This window comes from Papaver somniferum, chromosome 1, assembly GCF_003573695.1.
Source record: "Papaver somniferum cultivar HN1 chromosome 1, ASM357369v1, whole genome shotgun sequence".
NCBI classification, from domain to species: domain Eukaryota; kingdom Viridiplantae; phylum Streptophyta; class Magnoliopsida; order Ranunculales; family Papaveraceae; genus Papaver; species Papaver somniferum.
Window position 1 is genome coordinate 172014187 of NC_039358.1, and position 20012 is coordinate 172034198.

General features: G+C 36.4%; 1 protein-coding gene across 1 annotated transcript; it reads right to left on the reverse strand.

Annotated features, from left to right (window-relative positions):
• Positions 1-6878: 6878 nt before the first annotated feature.
• Positions 6879-10125, reverse strand: LOC113308110 (probable aminotransferase TAT2). Its single transcript, XM_026556599.1, has 7 exons — positions 9792-10125; positions 9334-9673; positions 8864-9082; positions 8700-8759; positions 7891-8046; positions 7720-7813; positions 6879-7330 (listed from the first exon to the last, which is right to left on the reverse strand). The coding sequence occupies exons 1-7, from the start codon at positions 10058-10060 to the stop codon at positions 7212-7214; spliced, it is 1257 nt and encodes a 418-aa protein (XP_026412384.1). The 5' UTR covers positions 10061-10125; the 3' UTR covers positions 6879-7211.
• Between the last annotated feature and the right edge of the window lie 9887 nt (positions 10126-20012).

A 20012-nucleotide genomic window follows, 5' to 3' on the forward strand; every position in this document is an offset into this window, starting at 1 on the left:
CGTCCACTAGGGACACCTAGGGGTTAAAAGGCCTGTTATTCATGCTAAGAGTAACCGTATCCTCGGCGACACAAAGTTGTATGTATGTTTTAAAATTGTTTTGTTTGATTTGCTCGAGGACTAGAAAAGTCTAAGTATGAGGGGATTTGATAGGTGTCTGAAACACCTAATTTTATATCTAGTATTTATGCTTTCTTTGCTATTGTCTTTATGAATTGTGTCTCTTATGTTTGATTTTGAGTTTATTAGGTGCAATGGAGTCATTATGAGCAAAAGAAGAAGAAATTAGCTATTTGGAGCGAAAAGGGAAAAATGTCAATTCACATGCGAGTTATAGTTGGAGCCGTCTAGTTCGTACATGAGGGAGATGGAGAATGAACTGTCAGTCCCTTATAACTGACAGTTGAGCAATAAAGAGAATTAGGTTGTCGGTTATCTAGAACCGACAGGAAAAATAACTTCATGTGGCCCTTCTCCAGCCATTGTATTCCTTTATCAGTTCCTTTATATTTTGCCCTGAATTTGGTCGAGGAGAAGACAGTTTCTCCCCAATTATTTCATTTCTTTCAGTTCTCCCCTTTTCTCTTTGCTGTTGCTGCTGATTTTCATGGCGATGAGAAATTAAAAGAAGGGAAATTATTATTTGTTGATCTCGGTGATGGATGAGAAGAAACATTAGAGAAATGGGTTTGTGATGTTCTTGAGAGAAGACGATGGAGAAATTCAGGGCGAGATGGAACTTGAGTATGAGTGGGTTCTCGAAATCAGATGGGTTCAGAGATGAAGAGCAAGGGTTTGAAGAGTTTGTAAAGAATTAGAACATGGGTATGTGTTGGAATCGTTGTTAGAGAGAAAGAATGATGATGGCTGCTGATGGAATTTACAGAAGAAAGAATTTAGGGTTTTTCTGTAGTTCAATTGAATTGAAGAAATTGATAACTGAAGTTGCAGTCGGTAAGAATTGGAGAGATGGGTTGAATTGGTTACACAAAGCTGGTGCTCGAGATGGTTTTGCTGTGGAAGAAGCTAACAATGGAAATGGAAGTGTTGAATCTGGGCATTGTTGAGCAATTAAGAGGGTGGTGGTTGCAATTGAAGTTGTTACAGCTGAGAATGGTTTTGCAGATGTTGATTCAGCACTACTGTGTTGGCAGAAGCTTGAACTCAGAGCAAGGGAGTCTGATGCTAGTTGAGATGGTGGTGCAGTTGAAATGGCTTGGAAGATGTGTGGATTTCAAGTAGCCATGACATGAGATCCTGTAGCTGTTTGAGCTCCACAAATAGGTGAATGTTTAGGTCGGGTTCCAGATGCAATGGGCTGTTGAGTGAGTTTCTACTGGTGCTAATTGGTGAATTACAAAGGTACAGTGACTTGATCATGAACTGGTGATGGAACAGATGAGCAGATTGTGTCGCGGCTGTGAAGATTATGATGGTGTTGCACCTGGTGATAGTAAAGTTGGTGTTATGTAACTACAGGGTGCGAGCTTGATGCAGAGGCTGTGATGGAATCGGAGACGGAAAGTTAGGTTTGAATCGGATTTGTATTTGGCAGGGGAGAGGTTCAAAGGCAAGTATGTGTTGTGTTTGAGCTGCAGTTGGAGATGGCAGCGGTGGTGTTAGCTCAAGTGCAGGGAGTGATATTGCAGTTTTGGAAGAATAATGAAATGGCAGAATTGTGGGTTTGAAGTTGATTCTGCAATGAAGAAGAGGACCCTGGTGGGCTGTTGATGTTGTTCTGGGATGCATAGTTGCGATAATGGAGCTTCTGCGGTGTTGTTGGTTGCTGGCAGAGAATGAGATAATGAACTCGAGTAGCAGCAAGGGTTTAGATGGAGGAAATGAGCTGCAGCTGATGGTTTATCATGAAGTTTTCATGGGAAGAGAAATGGCTGCTGGTTTGAGTATGGAATGATGGGTTTGAGCAGGTTTTGCAAGAAAAAGCTGAAGCATATGGTACTGAAATTAATGAGATTCAGTGAACTGAGTTGGTGGTGAAGCTGAGTATCGGTTTGAATTGCAGATAGTAGTGTAGGTGCTGTGTGTTGCTTGAATGGATGTATGGACTGAATGCAGGGAAGATTGGTTACAAGGAGCATTGGTACAGGTCGTGGAAAGGTAGGTTGATCTGTGGCATCTTTGCAAAGACTTAGCCGTGGCTCTTGTGTTGCTAGATGGACTGGAGTTGCTTGTCAGTTTCACAAAACTAAGAAGCTTAACAAGTTAATGGGTTGTGGGCCTAACTTCTATGGACAAGTTTGAGAAGAGTTTTGGGCTGGTTCAAAACCTAACCGAGATTTGGAATGGAGTTTCCAGAGAGAGGTTATAAAAGGATTCTATTGTTTTATACATGAGGGTAGCATCTTTACTTCTACTTCATTTTTCTAGGGTTTAGAAACATGATAGGTTTTATCTTCCTCCTTGTTATGAACTCCATGAATATGTGTACCTAGTTTTTATCATTGGTTATGGATAAAGTTGATTTCACATAACATGAATCCTTGTTTGATATATTAATTTTGTCTCAGTATTATCGTTTATGATTCACCATTAATATTGTTACATGATTTGAATGCTTGTTTAGTCGAGTCGCGAATCGATTGAGTTTGCTTTCATCTTTATTGCTAGATTAGAGTTTATTATACACAAAAGTGATAAATTTCTGATTGCAAGTAGCATAATTGTGAGTATTGCTTGTAGTGATACATCCTAGTAGTCACAAGTGAATTATAACTTTTGTTAAATCGGATTAGTGCTTTTACACGTTCGATTGCTTTGATTGGCCTGATTTCATATAACTTAATGCATCTAGGGAATTAAACTTGATTAGTGCTTTTACACGTTAGGTTGTTCTCTTAGATAGAATTCATTTTCGCATCTTTTAATGTGTTTATTGATGATAAGAGGAGATTTGCGGGATATACTTGCGATAAAGGTATCCTAGGGCCTTTGATAATGAGAGATTAAATATCAATTCTAGTTATTAAGACAAGAACATGTTTGTGAATGAAAACTATATCCTTAACCAATATCTTTATATCTTGATTTGCGTGTTTGCTTTACTTTATTTGTTTTTAGTATAACTTAGTTTATAAAAATCAGAAAACCTCCCTTGTTACCCATTGTTATTTATAGGAAACCGAAGCATATTGACAACCTAAGTCCTCTCTGTGGGAACGATCCTTTCTTGCCCTTGCTATATTTATATTTTGAGTAGTCAGAAAGTGTAATAATTTTTGACGCCTACGACAACGATCAGACACCAGTTCAGTGTCCGTACCACCATCAACAGTTCACCATCACCACCAGCTCGAGGAGCTTGTTACTGTCACGTGTGCCACCAGCTGAAAGTCGTTTTCGTAGTAACATTTAATTCTGATTATTTGAAATAAAGCTTCTATTTTCTGAATCAGGGGACAATTGTCTCGGGGTGAAGATGTCCTTATTGGAATACCACTACCGTTGTACAGGATGATGTTCAATAAAGACAAGCTTTCTGTTTCAAACAACGAGGCATAGTGAAAGTGGAATGGTGGATCAGGTACTGACCTGCAGCTGATCACGATTCATAATTAACGCGTAATCTTAAGCTATAATGAAAGTGAGATGGGGACCTCTCGTTCACAGCATACACAATTAACTTATTAAGTAATTTAGTGTAAAGTTTTTTCAGTATGTTCATGTTGTGGAACATCTCAATGTGATTATATTTGATTGCTTTTCTTCTGTAATGTTTTGACAATAGCTATGTACTTATCATACATAGTTTTCATGACTGCTTGAAGAAACATTGAGTTTATTAATTCAGGGGTTAATATTCAGTCATGTTTTTTGCATTTCTTTTTCTTTTTCAACAATACAAAATTTATACTATCAATTTGTTCCGGTTATGCATGTATTGTTTCGTTTCCCTCTCTCTTCTGCAAATGGTACATTATGAATCAAAATGTACAAACAAACAAAAAAATGGTCGCTACCCGGTGTAAAGCACGGGTTATTATCTAGTAAGCATGATTTGAGAAAAAAAAAATGAAAACAAAAAGATAATCAAATCAAAAGTTAAAATAAGCTAAAAACCTAATAATTTAACTAAAAAAATTGAATAATTACTAACAAGATTCATAAAAAACAACAAAAACAAAAACGAACAAAAAACTAATCAATAAATATACAAAACATTATATATCGAGTTACAAAAACGAAATACACTCTGAAAACATCATGAAAAACGATATGTTCTTTATAATTCAGTTGAAAACATAAACATAAACAAAAAAATCATCAGTAGTAGCAGAAAGAGGAACGAGAAAAATTATAGAACATGATTGAAAAAATCAATCACGAAAGAATCTTCAAGAAACCCTAGATCGAAATCCAGAAACTGAAAGAGGAGAGAAAACATAATTCGAATCTGTGAAAATTTGTGGAAAAAATCATGGAAACTTTGAAATAACCAGCTTAAATATCTATTAGTATAGAAAGATAGTTTAGGTATTTTCAAAATGGACATAATATGTCTGGTATGTGTACAGAACCTGAGGATAAAAAATTGGTTCCAATTTGTTTTTCCCTTTTATCATGAACCTCCAGTTGATGGACTCTTAAATTCTTAATAGGCCGACCTACCATTAACTAGGCCCATAATGCTTCAAAAGAAAAAATTAACTAGGCCCATAATAATAGTTTTCTGGTTATGTGCACAAAGTCAGGTGTGTACACTATGTGTGTGCATCAGAAATGCCCACTGTAGGACCTACAGACAAAGGTGTTAGTCGTGTACATCAGAAAGACGTCACTAAATTAGAGTAAAATCGAATAAGAACGTAGGAAGACTCGGAACAGCAATTAGAGTTGTCTTTCCTAGAGTTCGTATGTTTCACTGTTACGCATATGTAGAAATTTTAAAATAGGCTTGATTTCGTGAAGAATTTCAACAAGATCGGTGGGTGCCCGTCTCGACTATCTTAGATGGCAACTGAAGACGGCAATGCAGTAGTCGCGAATCCTATTTCATAGGTAGTGTAAATGGGTAGTGAAGTTGATGATGCGAACTATAAAATCAAATGTAAACACACTAGTAGTAACAGTGAAGGAATAACATGAATAGAGTAAGCACAAAATAACACCACAACGAAAAAAATCTAATCTAAGATAAGGGAAGAGAAAGGAAAGACCCTTCCAGACGAAAGAATGCCACAAATTGGAGTATAAGAATTAAACTTGGCAGATTGAATTGACGTCGTTAGCAGTGTGAGTAGTCCTAAAACAAGAGAATGGAGACTGGGGAGGGATCACCAGATCTTTTCCAGGGGTTTAGTCCACGAGTAAGTTTGGGGGAGTTTCTAAAACAAGAGAATGGAGACTGGGGAGGGATCACCAGATCTTTTCCAGGGGTTAGTCCACGAGTAAGTTTGGGGGAGTTTAATGTATTTTGAGTCTTGGGGATTTTGAGGGAGTGTAAGAGAGTGTGGGGAGTTTGAGAGAGTTTGGTGTTTTGAGTGTGGGGAGTTTGAGAGACTCTCCAGAAATCTCTACTTTTTTGAGAGATTTGGAGTGAGGAAAAAATACACTATAAACTCCCTAGAACTCCCCCAAAAACACCAACTCCCTATCATTCTAATTTTAGCGGCTAACAGGGAGTTTGAGAGTTTCTTTCAAACTCCCCCACGACTAACAGGGTTTTCTAGGGAGTTCGGGAGACTCTTCTAAACTCTCCCACGACTAACAGAGATTTCGAGAGACTCTTTTGAACTTCCCCACGACTAACAGGAAAAAACCAAACTACATCCAACTCCCCCAACTCCCTTGAGGACTAACACCTTCATCTCTATCTTTCAGATCACTTCTCAGAATTTCAGGAGTTCCTCCAATTGAAAGAACTTGACCCGTTTTAAATTTATCATTCCTTCTGAAAGCGCATTTCTTTACTCCTTTCTCAATCTCTCCTTGTCTTGATTTGAAAGGGAATCAATAGAGATACTTGGAAGAGAAACCCACTGCGTACTAAGGATGCAATTACCTGAGGTAGCTAACTTCACACGGGAATAGTTCTCACCAAAACTGTGTATACAACAATACACACAGTACTTTTTGAAATGAGAACGTAACATCCCTGATGAGGGAATTATGCATGTGATAACTTGTGTTCCGGCATAAGGATCACGTGGTCAGCTTATATAAATTGTGCTGCATATAAGGATCACACGAGCCTTTATTTTTCACACAAACATCATGAATGGACCATTGGACCACAACCAAATGTTAGTAAATCGAGTTCACATGAATCAGCAGTGGAACTAGTTAGTACGAAATATCTTTTACAGAGATAATTTGCATCAAAAAATAAAAGAAAAAGGAAAAAATCATGATCGATAAAATCCCATCCTATTTTATAATAAAAAAATTTAAGATACCCAAATATACCGATAATTAGGACGACCCTTAGATCATAACGATACTTTTTGAGGATGATGTCGGCATACAACACATGGTAAACACATGAGCTTCCAAAATATCCCCAAAAATCTCTAAATGTTGAGGACAGAATCACAAGTAGCTAGGATCAATACAAGATTTCGGTCAAAAAAAAAACAAGATTTTGGTATAGAACATTAATGAAAACTGTAGTTCCAAACATGGAAGAATTATTTTTGTAGTGGTTGAGGGTACATGTTAAGCCTAGAAACTTATGCAAAAAGGAGATAGTATCAAGCGTCACTAAGAAAGGCTAAACCACGATTCTTCCATTTGAAACAGAAAAGGAGATGGTCTTTATTAGGCTCTGATTCAAAATAGGATGTACAGGTTTCATGGAAGTATAACAACCAACTATTTACTGTGCGTTTGATATATACCACCTACAAGGACATCCTGCAAACTGTTAGGAATAACCCATTCAATTTTAACCCTTCAAAGAATCTCGTCCCTCGTTACATAACTATAAATGTCATGTGAACACTCGTTACAAGGCGTGCACAAACTCGGAAAGAAGACCAACTTGCAGAGATAAACTACAGGCACTGAATTTGTGAACAATAGATATAGACTTTGTTCGGATCACAATATCTAAAAAGTTCCAACTGCTACGATTGAGCACATAAAATTTTACAACAGTAATAAAAAAGCAATAGAGACAATTCAGAGTAGAGAGTAAACCCGTAACATGATCAATCCGATAACTCGAGGATGATGAATTTATGTGTTGTTTTCACTTACTGTTGTTTGGCGTGCCTACGACAAAACATCTTCATCCTCTGCAACCCATCTTTAAGAGAAGCAAGATCAATTGAAAAGGTTATTCGGAGCCAATTTTCTAAACCCAACACAGCTCCTGCAACAAATACAGATTGGCGTTAATAATAAGAATTTTTTGACTGCATTTAATTGAGAGCTATTGGAAGCTTTCATGGATGAAACGAATGATTCAGATAGTTCTTATACATACTACAGGCATAGAATGCTTACAGTTGAATCAGTACTAACATGTATATTTAAATGGTACATGATAGATGAAGGTTTATTATTCCTTTGCAAGCTTCACTGAGTGCTAGCCTCAAGCTACTATATATCTTGGTTTATGAAGGTCTAAATCTGGTTCACCTTCCATTACACACTGTTCCAAGGCTTTTGCAAGAAAATTAATTTAATATACAAATGGTGCATATGAGTGTTCAGTAATCCTAGTATAATGAGTCATATTTGAAGTTCAAAAACTCTAACCTGGAAGAACAATAACAGATTCCTCTTTTGCCAGCTTGAAGCAGAAGTCCATATCATCAGAAATGTCTTCCAGAAGTACTGTATTCAGCTTTACCTGAACAGAAACTCGAGGATAAGTAAGCCCACAACCATCCACAATATTATGCAAATTATAACTTTCAATTCCCTCACCATGAGAAACATGGATCCTTCTGGTCTGGGGAGCAAAGTAATGCAAGCAATCTCCTTTATTTCTTCATAGCAGATATCAATAGCTTGACAAAGCAAACTAATAATATTTTCAAAGAAATCCTCTTTTGTATTCTCGAGGATTTGAGGAAGTGCTCCCTAAGACAGAGACATCAAGATAACAATTAACAACAGAAAGCAAGGAAGCTCGTATATGTCCTTTATTTCTCAATCTCTGGAACGAGAACTTAAGAAAAAGAGTCAGCAAAAGCCCATTGAGCAATTGCATCTCCTATCAAACTATATAAAAGTGAATCTTGAACATCTACAGGACTGAGTTAAAATATATAGGAAGATACAGTGTGAAAATTACTCCACATATAGAACGGAAAATTAGGATAAACGACCAACATTAGAAATATTGCAATATATTTCTCCTTGGAAGAAAGGACTGAAGTATGCAATTGACAATGCACATTTCAAAGTAGATACCAACATTTGTGAAGGACACACTGCACCTTTCACTGTGCATTCCAAAACCAGAAGTAAGCACACAGAAAAGCCCATACTGAAATTGCATAGTGCCGTCTATTTACCAAAGAGAACATGTCTACATGACTTTGACTTTTTCTTTCTGAGACTAATTAACTTAAAATAAAACTGAAGGACACAGACACGAGGAGAACCCATCACCCTTCTCCCAAATCTAGAACAACTGTGATCATATATTTAGTTTCTTTTACCTGGCAACCGTGAAATGCTTATGGTAATTTTGGCATTCAATTTAAAACAAGTAACCAAAGAACATGTACCTGAATGACGCATGCCGGGCTAGTGGACATATTGAGACATTGCTTAATGAGACTAACAATCTGTGATAGAGAGAGTGAAAGAGAGAAAAATCAGTATTAATTGAAGCCAATAAAATTGTAACAACAAGCCAGCAAGGTGTAAAACTTAATGAATTCAGAAGCACCTCTGTGTCTTTCAGAAATCCACTTGGGTCAGTAATGACAAGCCAACCAAGTCGTAAACCAGGCACTATCCATCTCTTCGATATAGACCCAAGAGTAAAAATAGGAACTGTGGATCCAAATACTCCCATCGGCACGAAAGGGTTACTCCCAAAGATGAGATGGGCATACACTTCATCAGCAATTACAGGGATTCCAAGCCTTTTTGCCGTTTCAGCCACCTAGCCCAACAAAAATTATTTCAGCGAAGCTAATTCAATACTATGAATCATATTTCACACATTAACTTTTGATTTCTCGACCTTCTAATAGGATAAATAAATAATCAAATCATACTCACGCAGGACTTCAATGCTAGATAGATTAATCATCAGCGCCTCCATTAAGGCATTAAGAAATGAGATTTACTATTATCCTAAGAAGTATTGACGAAAACTAAGTTAATATTGAGAAGTAACTGCAATAAGCACACCTTCTTCAAATGCTCATACGTGTAAACATTGCCACATGGATTTCCAGGGTTTATAATTACAATTGCAACAGTATTCTCATCTGCGAGAGCCTCGACAGCATCAAGATCAACCTCCCAAGCCTTCTCTGGAAGAAGATCAAAATGCCTCACTTCAAGATTGTGAAAAACGGCACATGCGTCATAATGTGGGTACCCTGGTTTTGGAATCAATATGTTTCCACCAGGACAAGCTAAGACAGTTGTTATGATTTCAATTGCCTGCCGACAACCGCTTGTGAGAAAAACATCCTCAGTTGATAACTTATAAGGGAGATCACGCGATAAGTGTTCAGCAATTGATCTGTTCAACAGGAAAGTTGGATTTATTTATTCTTGTCGATACTACCAAAACTAAAACCCTAGACATGCAACAGATAACTTGAAAGAAGTCAACTAACTTAGAAGTGAGAATTACAGACCTTCTAGCTGTGGGGATTCCAGCAGGTGGAGGATAAGAATTGAACTTAGCAGACTGAATAGCAGTATTTAGGGCATCATCAACAATATGGGTAGTCCTAAAACAAGTGAAAGGAGAGGGATCTCCATGACCAAGAGGAATAATTGGTCTTTCATCATTTACATTCAAATTACTATTCATAACTTCAAGCAATCCTCTGATTGTATTTTCCGTACCCACTTTAAGTTTGTCATTCCCTCTAATGATCCATTTCTTCCCCCCTTTCTCCATTTTCTTCTGCTGCTTCTTAGAGATAGAAGAAAGTCACAGTAGTGAAGATGTTATGTAGAAGATTCCATCGTGTAAGGTTATAATTTTGACGCTTTGTGTTACGTATGTATGGCGTAACCCAGACAAGAACCAACCAATCCTAGTCTTATGGCCTTCCAATCTAGCATGGGGATTGGAAAGCCATGTCACCTAAAATACCCCCAAGCCTTGTAGCAATTATAATCTAGCATCTTTCCTAATGGAACAGCGCAATCATCTCAGCCATCGGATCAAAAAATAAATCAGTCTCGCTGAATCATTCCGCAAACAGTAGAATTTTGGTTCGCTAAATGAAATAACACAACTATCTCGCTATTAGTTGGAATCCGAAATATATCTAGAGAGAGAAGTAATGTTGAAGAATAGACAACGCTTTTTGTCAAATCTTGAAGCAAAATCTAGCCCATAAGACTTAGCCTTAGAGCATCTCCAACATTGGGTGCTCAAAATCCTATATGGAATTTTTATTTAGATCCTTATTTATGAGGTTTTATATATGTAGCAAAAATACCTTCCTAGTTTGGGGCTGGGCATTTATTTGGGGCCTTGGGGCCTACTACATTCCTCTCCCAACTTTTACAAATGGTTATGGGGTGCCAAACTTGACAAATTGACCAATATAACCTCAAATTAATTCCTAAAACTAACCCATATAAATACTAATCTATTACCATTTTCAGTAAAAAAACCAAAAACATGAAAACCTAAACAAATAAAAAATTCTATTCTAATCTAATCTAATCCTTCCAAATTCCATAAACGCTAATCAATTTTTCTTTTTGATCTTCTTCTCCAACGATCTCTGATCCAACCAAGAAAATGTAATCTCCATCAACCTGTTCTATTATTAGCATTTGTTCATTGATTTGCATGTTTAAAACCACCATTTTGAAAATCAAAATCTTTGATTTACCCAGAATCGGCTTATGTAGATCTATCGTATCAACTGATTATGAGTTTTTTTCTTCGTACATGAAGAGCTTGCAGAGGAATTGGTTTATAGGACGATTTGCATCGACCGATTCTGGGTAGAAATCAGAATATGAAAAGACATATCGGTTTGTAAGTGCATTAGCATAAACCGATTCCGGGTAGTAATTTTTTTTGAACTCTGCACCCTTACAAAAGGGTTTTATTTACGTGGTAGTGTACCGATTGTGAAGTTGTTTCTTCAGATTCCATTTCATAATTGTTTTTTATACATGTATCACATAAACCGATTCTTGATGTTTGAAATTCCAGTATGTTTCTTGTTACAATCGGATTGTGTATGTTGTCCAATGTATCGATTTTTGACCTAGATTTTTTATTTTTTTTATTTTGTAGATTTGGACTTCGGACACCTAGCATTTTATTCTCGAGAGATCAACCGGGAGGATGTTCACAGGCCATGGTACCTAGAAGCCTCTACAAGTTCGGTATGGCTGTGAGACCCGTTTGGAGCAGGCCCTCGCACTGGCAGACAATCTTGCACTAGAAGAGCTCGTTGAGATCATCCGGTTTGCAAGGAGAATAAGGGATGTGATTGAAGCTAGGAAGAGATGGCTGCAGCTCAAGCCTTTGCCGAAGCAGAAATTGTTGTTGCTACTTTTGATACTGGTGCATCATGATGTTGATGATCTCTTTTAAATATTTTAAGTTTTAAGTTTTTAATACTTTGGGTGGTTTAAGTCTTTAACACTTTTTTTGATGATTAAAGTTTTTTTTTTTATGATTATGGCAAAACAAGTTTATGCATGCTCCAAACTCTATTTTGCAAATACAGGTAAACAATCGGGCTATAAGACTGCACTTATAAACCGATTGTTGAGGCTCCATCATGGAATCGGTTTATGTGGGAGTCAGTATAATATGATTCTTCATGCCTTAGAAATGCAGTTTTTTTTGTATCTTTTTTCTAGTCAAAATTGGATTACATATATAGCTATATAAACCGATTACTTTAGCTGGAAACTCAAATTTTTTACACGCACACAATCGGTTTATGTTGCCAAACATAAAAACGGATTACTGTTGACATCAAACAATAATGAGGTTTTAAGGACATTTAAGAGGACCGATTGTGCTCAATTATTTCACCTTTTTCGAAAAAAACTAGTTGTTGGAGTCTTTGTCTCTATATATAGAAACCTCATCCTTGGACACAATTTTCCTCAAACTTGCTCATCATATTCGCTCCTACTCCATATACTCTACAACTACTCATTTCACACATCCCCATACAAGCATGGCATTGTTTGACTCCATCGAAGATTTGGCAATCACCAAAGCATGGTACGCCCAAAGTCGAGTTCTAGAGATATATAATAAATTTAGGCAAGATTATGGGAACCTGAAGAGAAGAAGTCTTCAACAAATCCATGATAGACACCAAGTCATCTTAGATGTGATAGTTTCTTTTATGGCTTTTCAACAACAAATATTGAATGCTAGCTACTTTATCTTGTCTCTTAAACAATTTGTAAGTATTTTTATGGTTTATTCTACACAATCTACTTTTATCAATTTGTAACTAACAAAGTAAGTTTGTGTCATGTTTTTTAGCACGAAACCGTGAATGCGCGCTATTTGGAGGAAAATGGGGAATAATTCACATTCGATGAAAGCTATCACTTCATGGTATCCAAAATTTTGGGAGTTCGGCCCAGACTTTATGGTGGGTGAATCAGACTCGGATTCCTCAAACGAAGATTGATAGTTTTAGGAGTTTTTGTGTGTTAATCTCTATGTAAACCCTCACGAGACTATAACTCGTCCACTAGGGTCACCTAGGGGATCAAAGGCCTGATGCACGTGCTAAGTGCATCCATGATTCCTACGAAAATGAGTAAGTTTGAAATGAATGAAAGTATGAATGATTTTTTTTTCTTACGACCAAACAATCGGTTTACATATGACGCCGAAAAAAACCGATTATAGGAATCGGATTTTATCTATGCATACTTTAACCGATTATTTATGCCCTTCTTGAATACCAAAGAACACTACCCAGGATCGGTTTACTAGTGCATGAACGTTAACCGATTTTGGGTAGTCTTTCTCAAAAAAAAAATAATAAAAAAAACAGTTGTTTGATGTTTTGAAAATCGATTTTTATTAGTTGATTTCACATCTAACACGGTTAATTAACACCTAAAACGATTAATTAACACTAATTAATCACGGATAAAATGGGTAGAAAGAGAATAGTTGGTTAATGGGTTTTGAAAAATTACTTCTTAATGACCCTTTTTTTAGTAACATGCCCCAAATAAATGCCCTAGGCCGCAAACTAGCTAGGCAGGCAAAAATAACAGTGTTTTGCTCATAAAACATCTCCAAAAATAACAATGATGTGCAGTCTTATGTTTAGGATTTATTTTTTTGGATAATGGATAAAATTGATTTCTTTTTTTCTATTGGTTTAAAAAAAAATATTTTAAAATAATAATTAAAAAGATGACATGGAGGTCATTCTGAAGGTCTAGATAAGACTTTCTTGGTATTCATCTTCATCTTAGTTTCGTGTCTTTCGATCTGGCATCTTTTTTTTTTGCTCTAAATACTGCCTAATCAAGAGGACAGGAAAATATGCTCGACCACTATGGGGAAAGCACTGGGTGGTTTAGCTTATATCGAGCGGCCAAGAATCTGGTTGCAGTTTTCACCGTTAAGCTTTTTTTCGAAGGTATCCCTTACCGTACTTCCCTTTCCAACCTCCTTACCCTTAACTGCTCATGTCTCTTCATATCTCTCTTACTCATTCATACCTAATTCTAAAGTAAATTTCTCGTTTTATATTTCAAAATAAAATTTCATGATTAGTGGATTTTTCTTATGAAGAAATGTAAATGAAAATTGTGATGTCTGATGAAGAACAATAAAGGTATATTCAGATGTTGTAATAGTTGAATGAGTCAAATGAGGATAAATAACTGATAACCACGATGATACAACTACATTTAGGACATATACCGAGAGTTCTAGATCCAAAACAAGTATTCACAAGAAGATTGTCATTTTGAGGGCAAAATTTTACCATCAGAAACTAATGCACAATCATATTATTCCCAACTTTGTGTACGCTAATCAAAATTTTCAGGATCGATTCTGTAATGCCCCGACATTTGGTGATAAAAATTATCGATCAGCTTTGTCAGGTGCAACGTTAATTTCGTTGTCAGTATGTATGATGCCTGAAATATTAAAGGTCATAGTCCTGAACAAAAGGTTATTACAACCCTAAGGATTCTAGGTTATGTGTGTCCAACGGATTCTACCGATGAGTACATTCGAATAGGAAAAAAACTGCATACAAGTATTTTTCATTGTTTTGGGAAACAATAATTAATTATTTTGGTCCAATATTTTTACGAAAACAACTTAGGCGGATGTTAGAAAATTGCGAAAGAGGACAGGGGATTTATAGGCATGTAAGGTAATATCGATTACATGCATTGGGTATAGCAAGGATGCCATACCTTATGAGCATGTCAATATAAATATCATTACCCAAAGCCAATTGTTATTTCAAAGTTGCTGCAACTTATAGTTATTGGATGGGCATGCATTTTGGTCTTTCGGGTTCACAAAATGACATAAATATTTTGCACAAATTACCTCTGCTTAAAGACCTAAAGTATAAAAAAATTCTCAAGATTAATTTCACAATCAACGGAAATCACTACTCTCATGGGTATTAGTTGGCGGATGGAACTTATCCAAAATGGTCAACCTTAATTCAAGCGTACAGTCATCTCTCCCATGACTAAGTGGATCATTCATGAAGTATTTTAACAGGAAACAAGTGGATTTGAGGAAGGATGTTGAACGAGCGTTTGGAATTTTATATTAGCTTTGGGTAGATTCCGTGCCTAGAAACTATGTTTAACTACATGAGCTTAAGGAGTATACTTGCGAAACTTGTTTCGTGGTTGAAAAGAATCAAGATACATATAGTAGGACAGATCCCTTACCTGGGGATCTATAGCATGACCGATCCCTGACATGGGGATCTATAGCCTGACTGGTCCAAAGGATCTCTACTAGGACCGACCCCAATATATGTTTTCAACATAAAATTTAACCTAAAATAAATTTTCGGTTTGTATATTACTTTAGGGTCTGCATATCCCGAAAATATATATGTATTGCTTATTTTGTGGGATTTATTCTTTACTATCATACTTATGGTGATTGGAACAGATATCTCATATGTTCTCATAGGTTAGCTCTTAACTCTTTGTGTTGGTTACTGGCTAAAAGAGGAGTAAAATATTTTGAGAATTGAAATACTGATCTTCTCACGATTATACTTTAGTAAATATATTGCATGGATTCTATAAGTGTTCTCTAGTTTTCGTCTTTCCTCCCTGAAACCGTAACTGGCGGGGAATAAGATCGATAGCTTTAATCTCTATGTTCGTACATGGATAGAAAAGATATAATTCTTATGTTGAATGATATCACTAAAATTATCATCTTTGTTCGTAACTGTCCTAGAGCTAAGTTTTTTTCGATGATTATTTTTCTCACAAAAATAATATATTTTAGTGCCTCTAATATTAAGATCGCTTTTTTTAGCTTCTTTAGTTCGTAAATAGAGATAATAGAGAAAAATATTTGGGATTAAAATCTACTTGTAATTGGTGTAGATGAAAAAAATATAGCATCTGCCCAATACTGACAGCTAGTACAGGTCCTACGAGCTAGAGTGCTGAGAGAGAGCCTGGGTCGATGTTGGGCAGACGAGTCTCTAGTACGTGCAATACTTAAAGGACATCATACTCTCATAAGCACGACCTGAAGACGAAGACCAAACCACGTGCACGATCTGATTTCTGAAGACCACAACGAAGATATAGACCGAAGACACAACTAGGAGTCAAGATTGAGATCCCACGACCTCGTGTAAGGGTCTCGTGACAAGGAACACTAACCAGGTCGAGGAGATCATTCGAGAAGGAAGTAATGTTTGAGTGGATAATGACGTCATCTCCAGCTAGATTAAGGAGGTTTCGAGTTATACATGCTTCCTGTGTAATAGCCACGCTAATATAAATATCCAGAAAGGCAATGCTTGTAAACCAAGTACAATGTACACAACTTTTACTGATCAATAAGAAATATTTTTCAGTGATTTTGTCTCTTGATACTTTTTGGACAGATAATCTGACTAACAGAGAAGATAACCATAACCCATCCCAACTAGTTCAAATCGAGATAATCATTTGTAAGTGAAAAAGTGGGGGTCTAACAACACCACCCAATATTTCGCTTAGCAATCTGTATGAACTAACTCCGAAATACTTTGCTAGAGAAACAACTAGACATCCAGACTCAACCTAGATAAAAGTATCTCAAGGAGTTAATATCTCTCTCTTGATTTGATTTTTACTCAAGCTAAAATCAATAGCGAGTCTTTATCAAATACAAGGAATAACTTGGACGGTACCAAAGACCAATGTCCAAGGATCAATCAATATCAATCAACAACCAAAGGTTGGATTTCCAATTGATGATCTTAACGCACAACCTGTATTATTTCTGTTATATAAAAAATATAATGCGGAAAATAAATAACACGGACACCAGAAGTTTTATTATCGAGGAAACCGTAAATGCAGAAAAACCCCGGGACCTAGTCCAGATTGAATACACACTGTATTAAGCCGCTACAGACACTAGCCTACTCCAAGCTAACTTCAGACTGGACTCTAATTGAACCCCAATCAGTCTCCCACCGATCCAAGGTACAGTTTTACTCCTACGCCTCTGATCCCAGCAGGATACTGCGCACTTGATTCCCTTAGCTGATCTCACCCACAACCAAGAGTTGGTGCAACCCAAAATCGCAGACTTTATAATAAACAAATCTGTCTCACACAGAAAAGTCTATCAAAGGATAAATATGTCTCCCACAGATAAACCCTAGGTTTTGTTTCGTCTTAAGATATGAAATCAAGGTGAACAGGAACCAATTGATAATCTGGTCTTATATTCCCGAAGAACATCCTAGATTAATCAATCACCTCTCTACAATCCTTCCTGACTACACAGGCGATTAGTCGAGGAATCACAAACAGTGAGACGAAGATGTTTGTGACTTCTTTATCTTGCCTATCGGAGAACTCTCACGATCTCAAGCCAATCAAAGATTGTACTCGTACGATAGAAGATGCAAGATCAGATCACCCAACTACGATAAAAGTAGTATCGGTCTGGCTTCACAATCCCAATGAAGTCTTTAAGTCGTTAACCTGGTTTTAGAGAAGAAAACCAAAGGTTAGAGGATAATCGACTCTAGAGAGCGCACTAGTATCACATAGACGCGTGGGGATTAGTTTTGCCCAATGCTAGATGTCTCCTATATATAGTCTTCAAATCAGGGTTTTTCCTTAGTTACAAAGCAAACAATATTCACCGTTAGATGAAAACCTGATTTAGATTCAAGCTAATATTTCTCAACCGTTAGATCGAAAACTTAGCTTATCACACACACTTGAGATATACGTTTACTGGGTTTGTGAAAACCGTGCCCAAACGTGTACGTGTATGTTGGTTCAACATAGTAACCCAAAAGGTCAACCATATGAGCATTTCATATTAACCTTGTTCTTCTTCACCATAACTAGTTCAATTGACTCAAATGAACTAGGTAGAGAGTTGTTCAATTGCTATGAGATCTTATGTAACTACACAAGACACAATTGAAACAAAGATGATTCAATTCGATTGAATCGACTCATTAACTTTATAGCCACGGTTTGCATACTGCATTCCTTAGTAATTTAAGTTTCATGTTCAGAGCACATCTTTAGATCATAACCTCTTAAGCTCACAAAAAAGTTCGCGGACTTAAGACAACCGGTGGAGTTTTCCAAACTCAGCAGAAAATCTCGGCAAAGAGAATTTCTCTAGTTCGCGGACTGAGTTCGCAAACAAGTTTTTGGAAAATCCCGGCAGAAATTCTCGGTACAAGAACTTCCGTCAGTTCGCGGACTGAGTTCGCGGACTGGGTTCGCGGACTTGGCAAAGCTAATTCCTTCGGTTTCTCTCAATCAACAAAGTTCGAAAACTTCGGATTAAGGAATACATGGTTATGTAATCTAAACTCTCATTCCAATCATTGAGACATTCTTAGAGGACGTTATATAGCCGTTATTCATAGACTGTTTCGCGTCAGAGCAATTCTCAAAGTAATTGAAACTTTTCATGACTTTCGTCACTAGGTGAAGATAAACTTGATCAAAGCGAAACGCTTTACCAACACATGATTTCGAGATATAGATAGGCGGGATATACTCGGCTCGAAATATCAAATGTGTATGATCCAGTCTATATAGCTTACGACTTTTGTCTCATAAGAAGTAGGAGATAGAAGAGATAGACTTTTGAGTGATAGATAAGTTCAAGTCTCCACATACCTTTTTGTTGATGAAGTTCCACGGTTCCTTGAGTAGATCTTCGTCGTTGTATGATGAATCGCCATGAAGTCCTTGAGCTCAACTACACTTTTCTATCCTAGTCCGAGACTTAGCTATGTAGGATAGAAATCAAGACTCATAGTTTTGATCACTAACATTGACAAACATGCTTGAGATAGCAACACATGCGAGGTCGACCGAGCTATGCTCTAACAGTAAGAGTACCGTAACTGATCATGATTGGTGATCAACTAAATGAATCATCAGATCATAACTTTGTGTAGGTATGTATACGAAGTCTCTATTCCCTTGACATGAAATATGCATCTTCATTGGCACTAGAAACACCTTTTAACATCTAAATTATGAAATAAGCATGATATATCGTAATCTTGATGTTTGGAAAACGCTTATATGGAAGGGAATGCGTTTTTCTAAAGATAAAAAATGTTATCTGTGCATGATTTCTTGACCTGAAAATGTAGATCTAAGCTTTTGTATGCATAAAACGTATTAATTTTGAGTTTCTCGTGATAATTTACATGGATCATCCGCATTATAATCATCCCAATACAAATCTAAAATTGATACGCACGAACGACATCCAATCTTACATCCTAATCGTAACGATGCATTATTACTTCGTTCTGTTTTGAATCTTGTTAATGATGAATGTTTTAAGCATTACTACTTCGATCTGTTTTGAATCTTGTTAATAATGAATGTTTTGAGCATTTTGATCTCCCTAGTGTGCTATCTCACATTATTTAAGCTTTACCACCTCAAAATTGAAGCATATTATCTAACAGTTATATAAATCTAGCCTTTTCTCATCTTTTTTCTCGTCAAGAAAGCGTAAAAACGAATGATCTGAGTCCATCATAAAATGATTCAGTACATATATGTGTCATTCTTACATATCTAGATTTACCTCATCATTTTGATTTCATACGTGTATAAATATCACATGATTCCATTTTAATAACATATATCCATAAATTGATGCGATTTCTGATATATGAATGATTTAGGAAAAGATCCATGAAATTATTCTCATGTCATTTTCTAGCTACATCTATAAAGTATAATTGATGTTCGATCCTCCTGTGAACATGTGATTTTTGATTGAACATAATAACGATATAATCTATCATCGAAAGTCAAAACAACAATCACAGGAATTTGAGATACTTCCATACATCTAAAATAAGAATAATATCCGGAAAGATATATATCTACAAATCTGAAAACCACGTCGTGAATTATCGATTTTCATCTGATTCACTTAACAGTTTGTTACAAATCATCATAGATCTAACTGCCAAACAATAAATATGATTATTGTGTCCTCGAATAATCTTCCAGATTTAGGCTTAAAATAATAATTACCCCAAATCAAGAAAGAGATTTTAGGGTACAAACTCTTACGTGTTGATTGTCAGTGTGTAGTACAAACACATGTTAAATTCAACACCAAGAAGAGTACTACCTCCACGACCTAAAACAAC

What these genes read in the sequence shown, in the direction of transcription:
- LOC113308110 (XM_026556599.1), bottom strand. Translation starts at nt 10,060, where the DNA reads ATGGAGAAAGGGGGGAAGAAATGGATCATTAGAGGGAATGACAAACTT. An exon ending in CGTATGAGCATTTGAAGAAG is followed by an intron (nt 9,083 to 9,333) that starts GTGTGCTTATTG and finishes TTGTTGGGCTAG; the next exon opens with GTGGCTGAAACGGCAAAAAG. An exon ending in GCCCGGCATGCGTCATTCAG is followed by an intron (nt 8,047 to 8,699) that starts GTACATGTTCTT and finishes TCTCTGTCTTAG; the next exon opens with GGAGCACTTCCTCAAATCCT.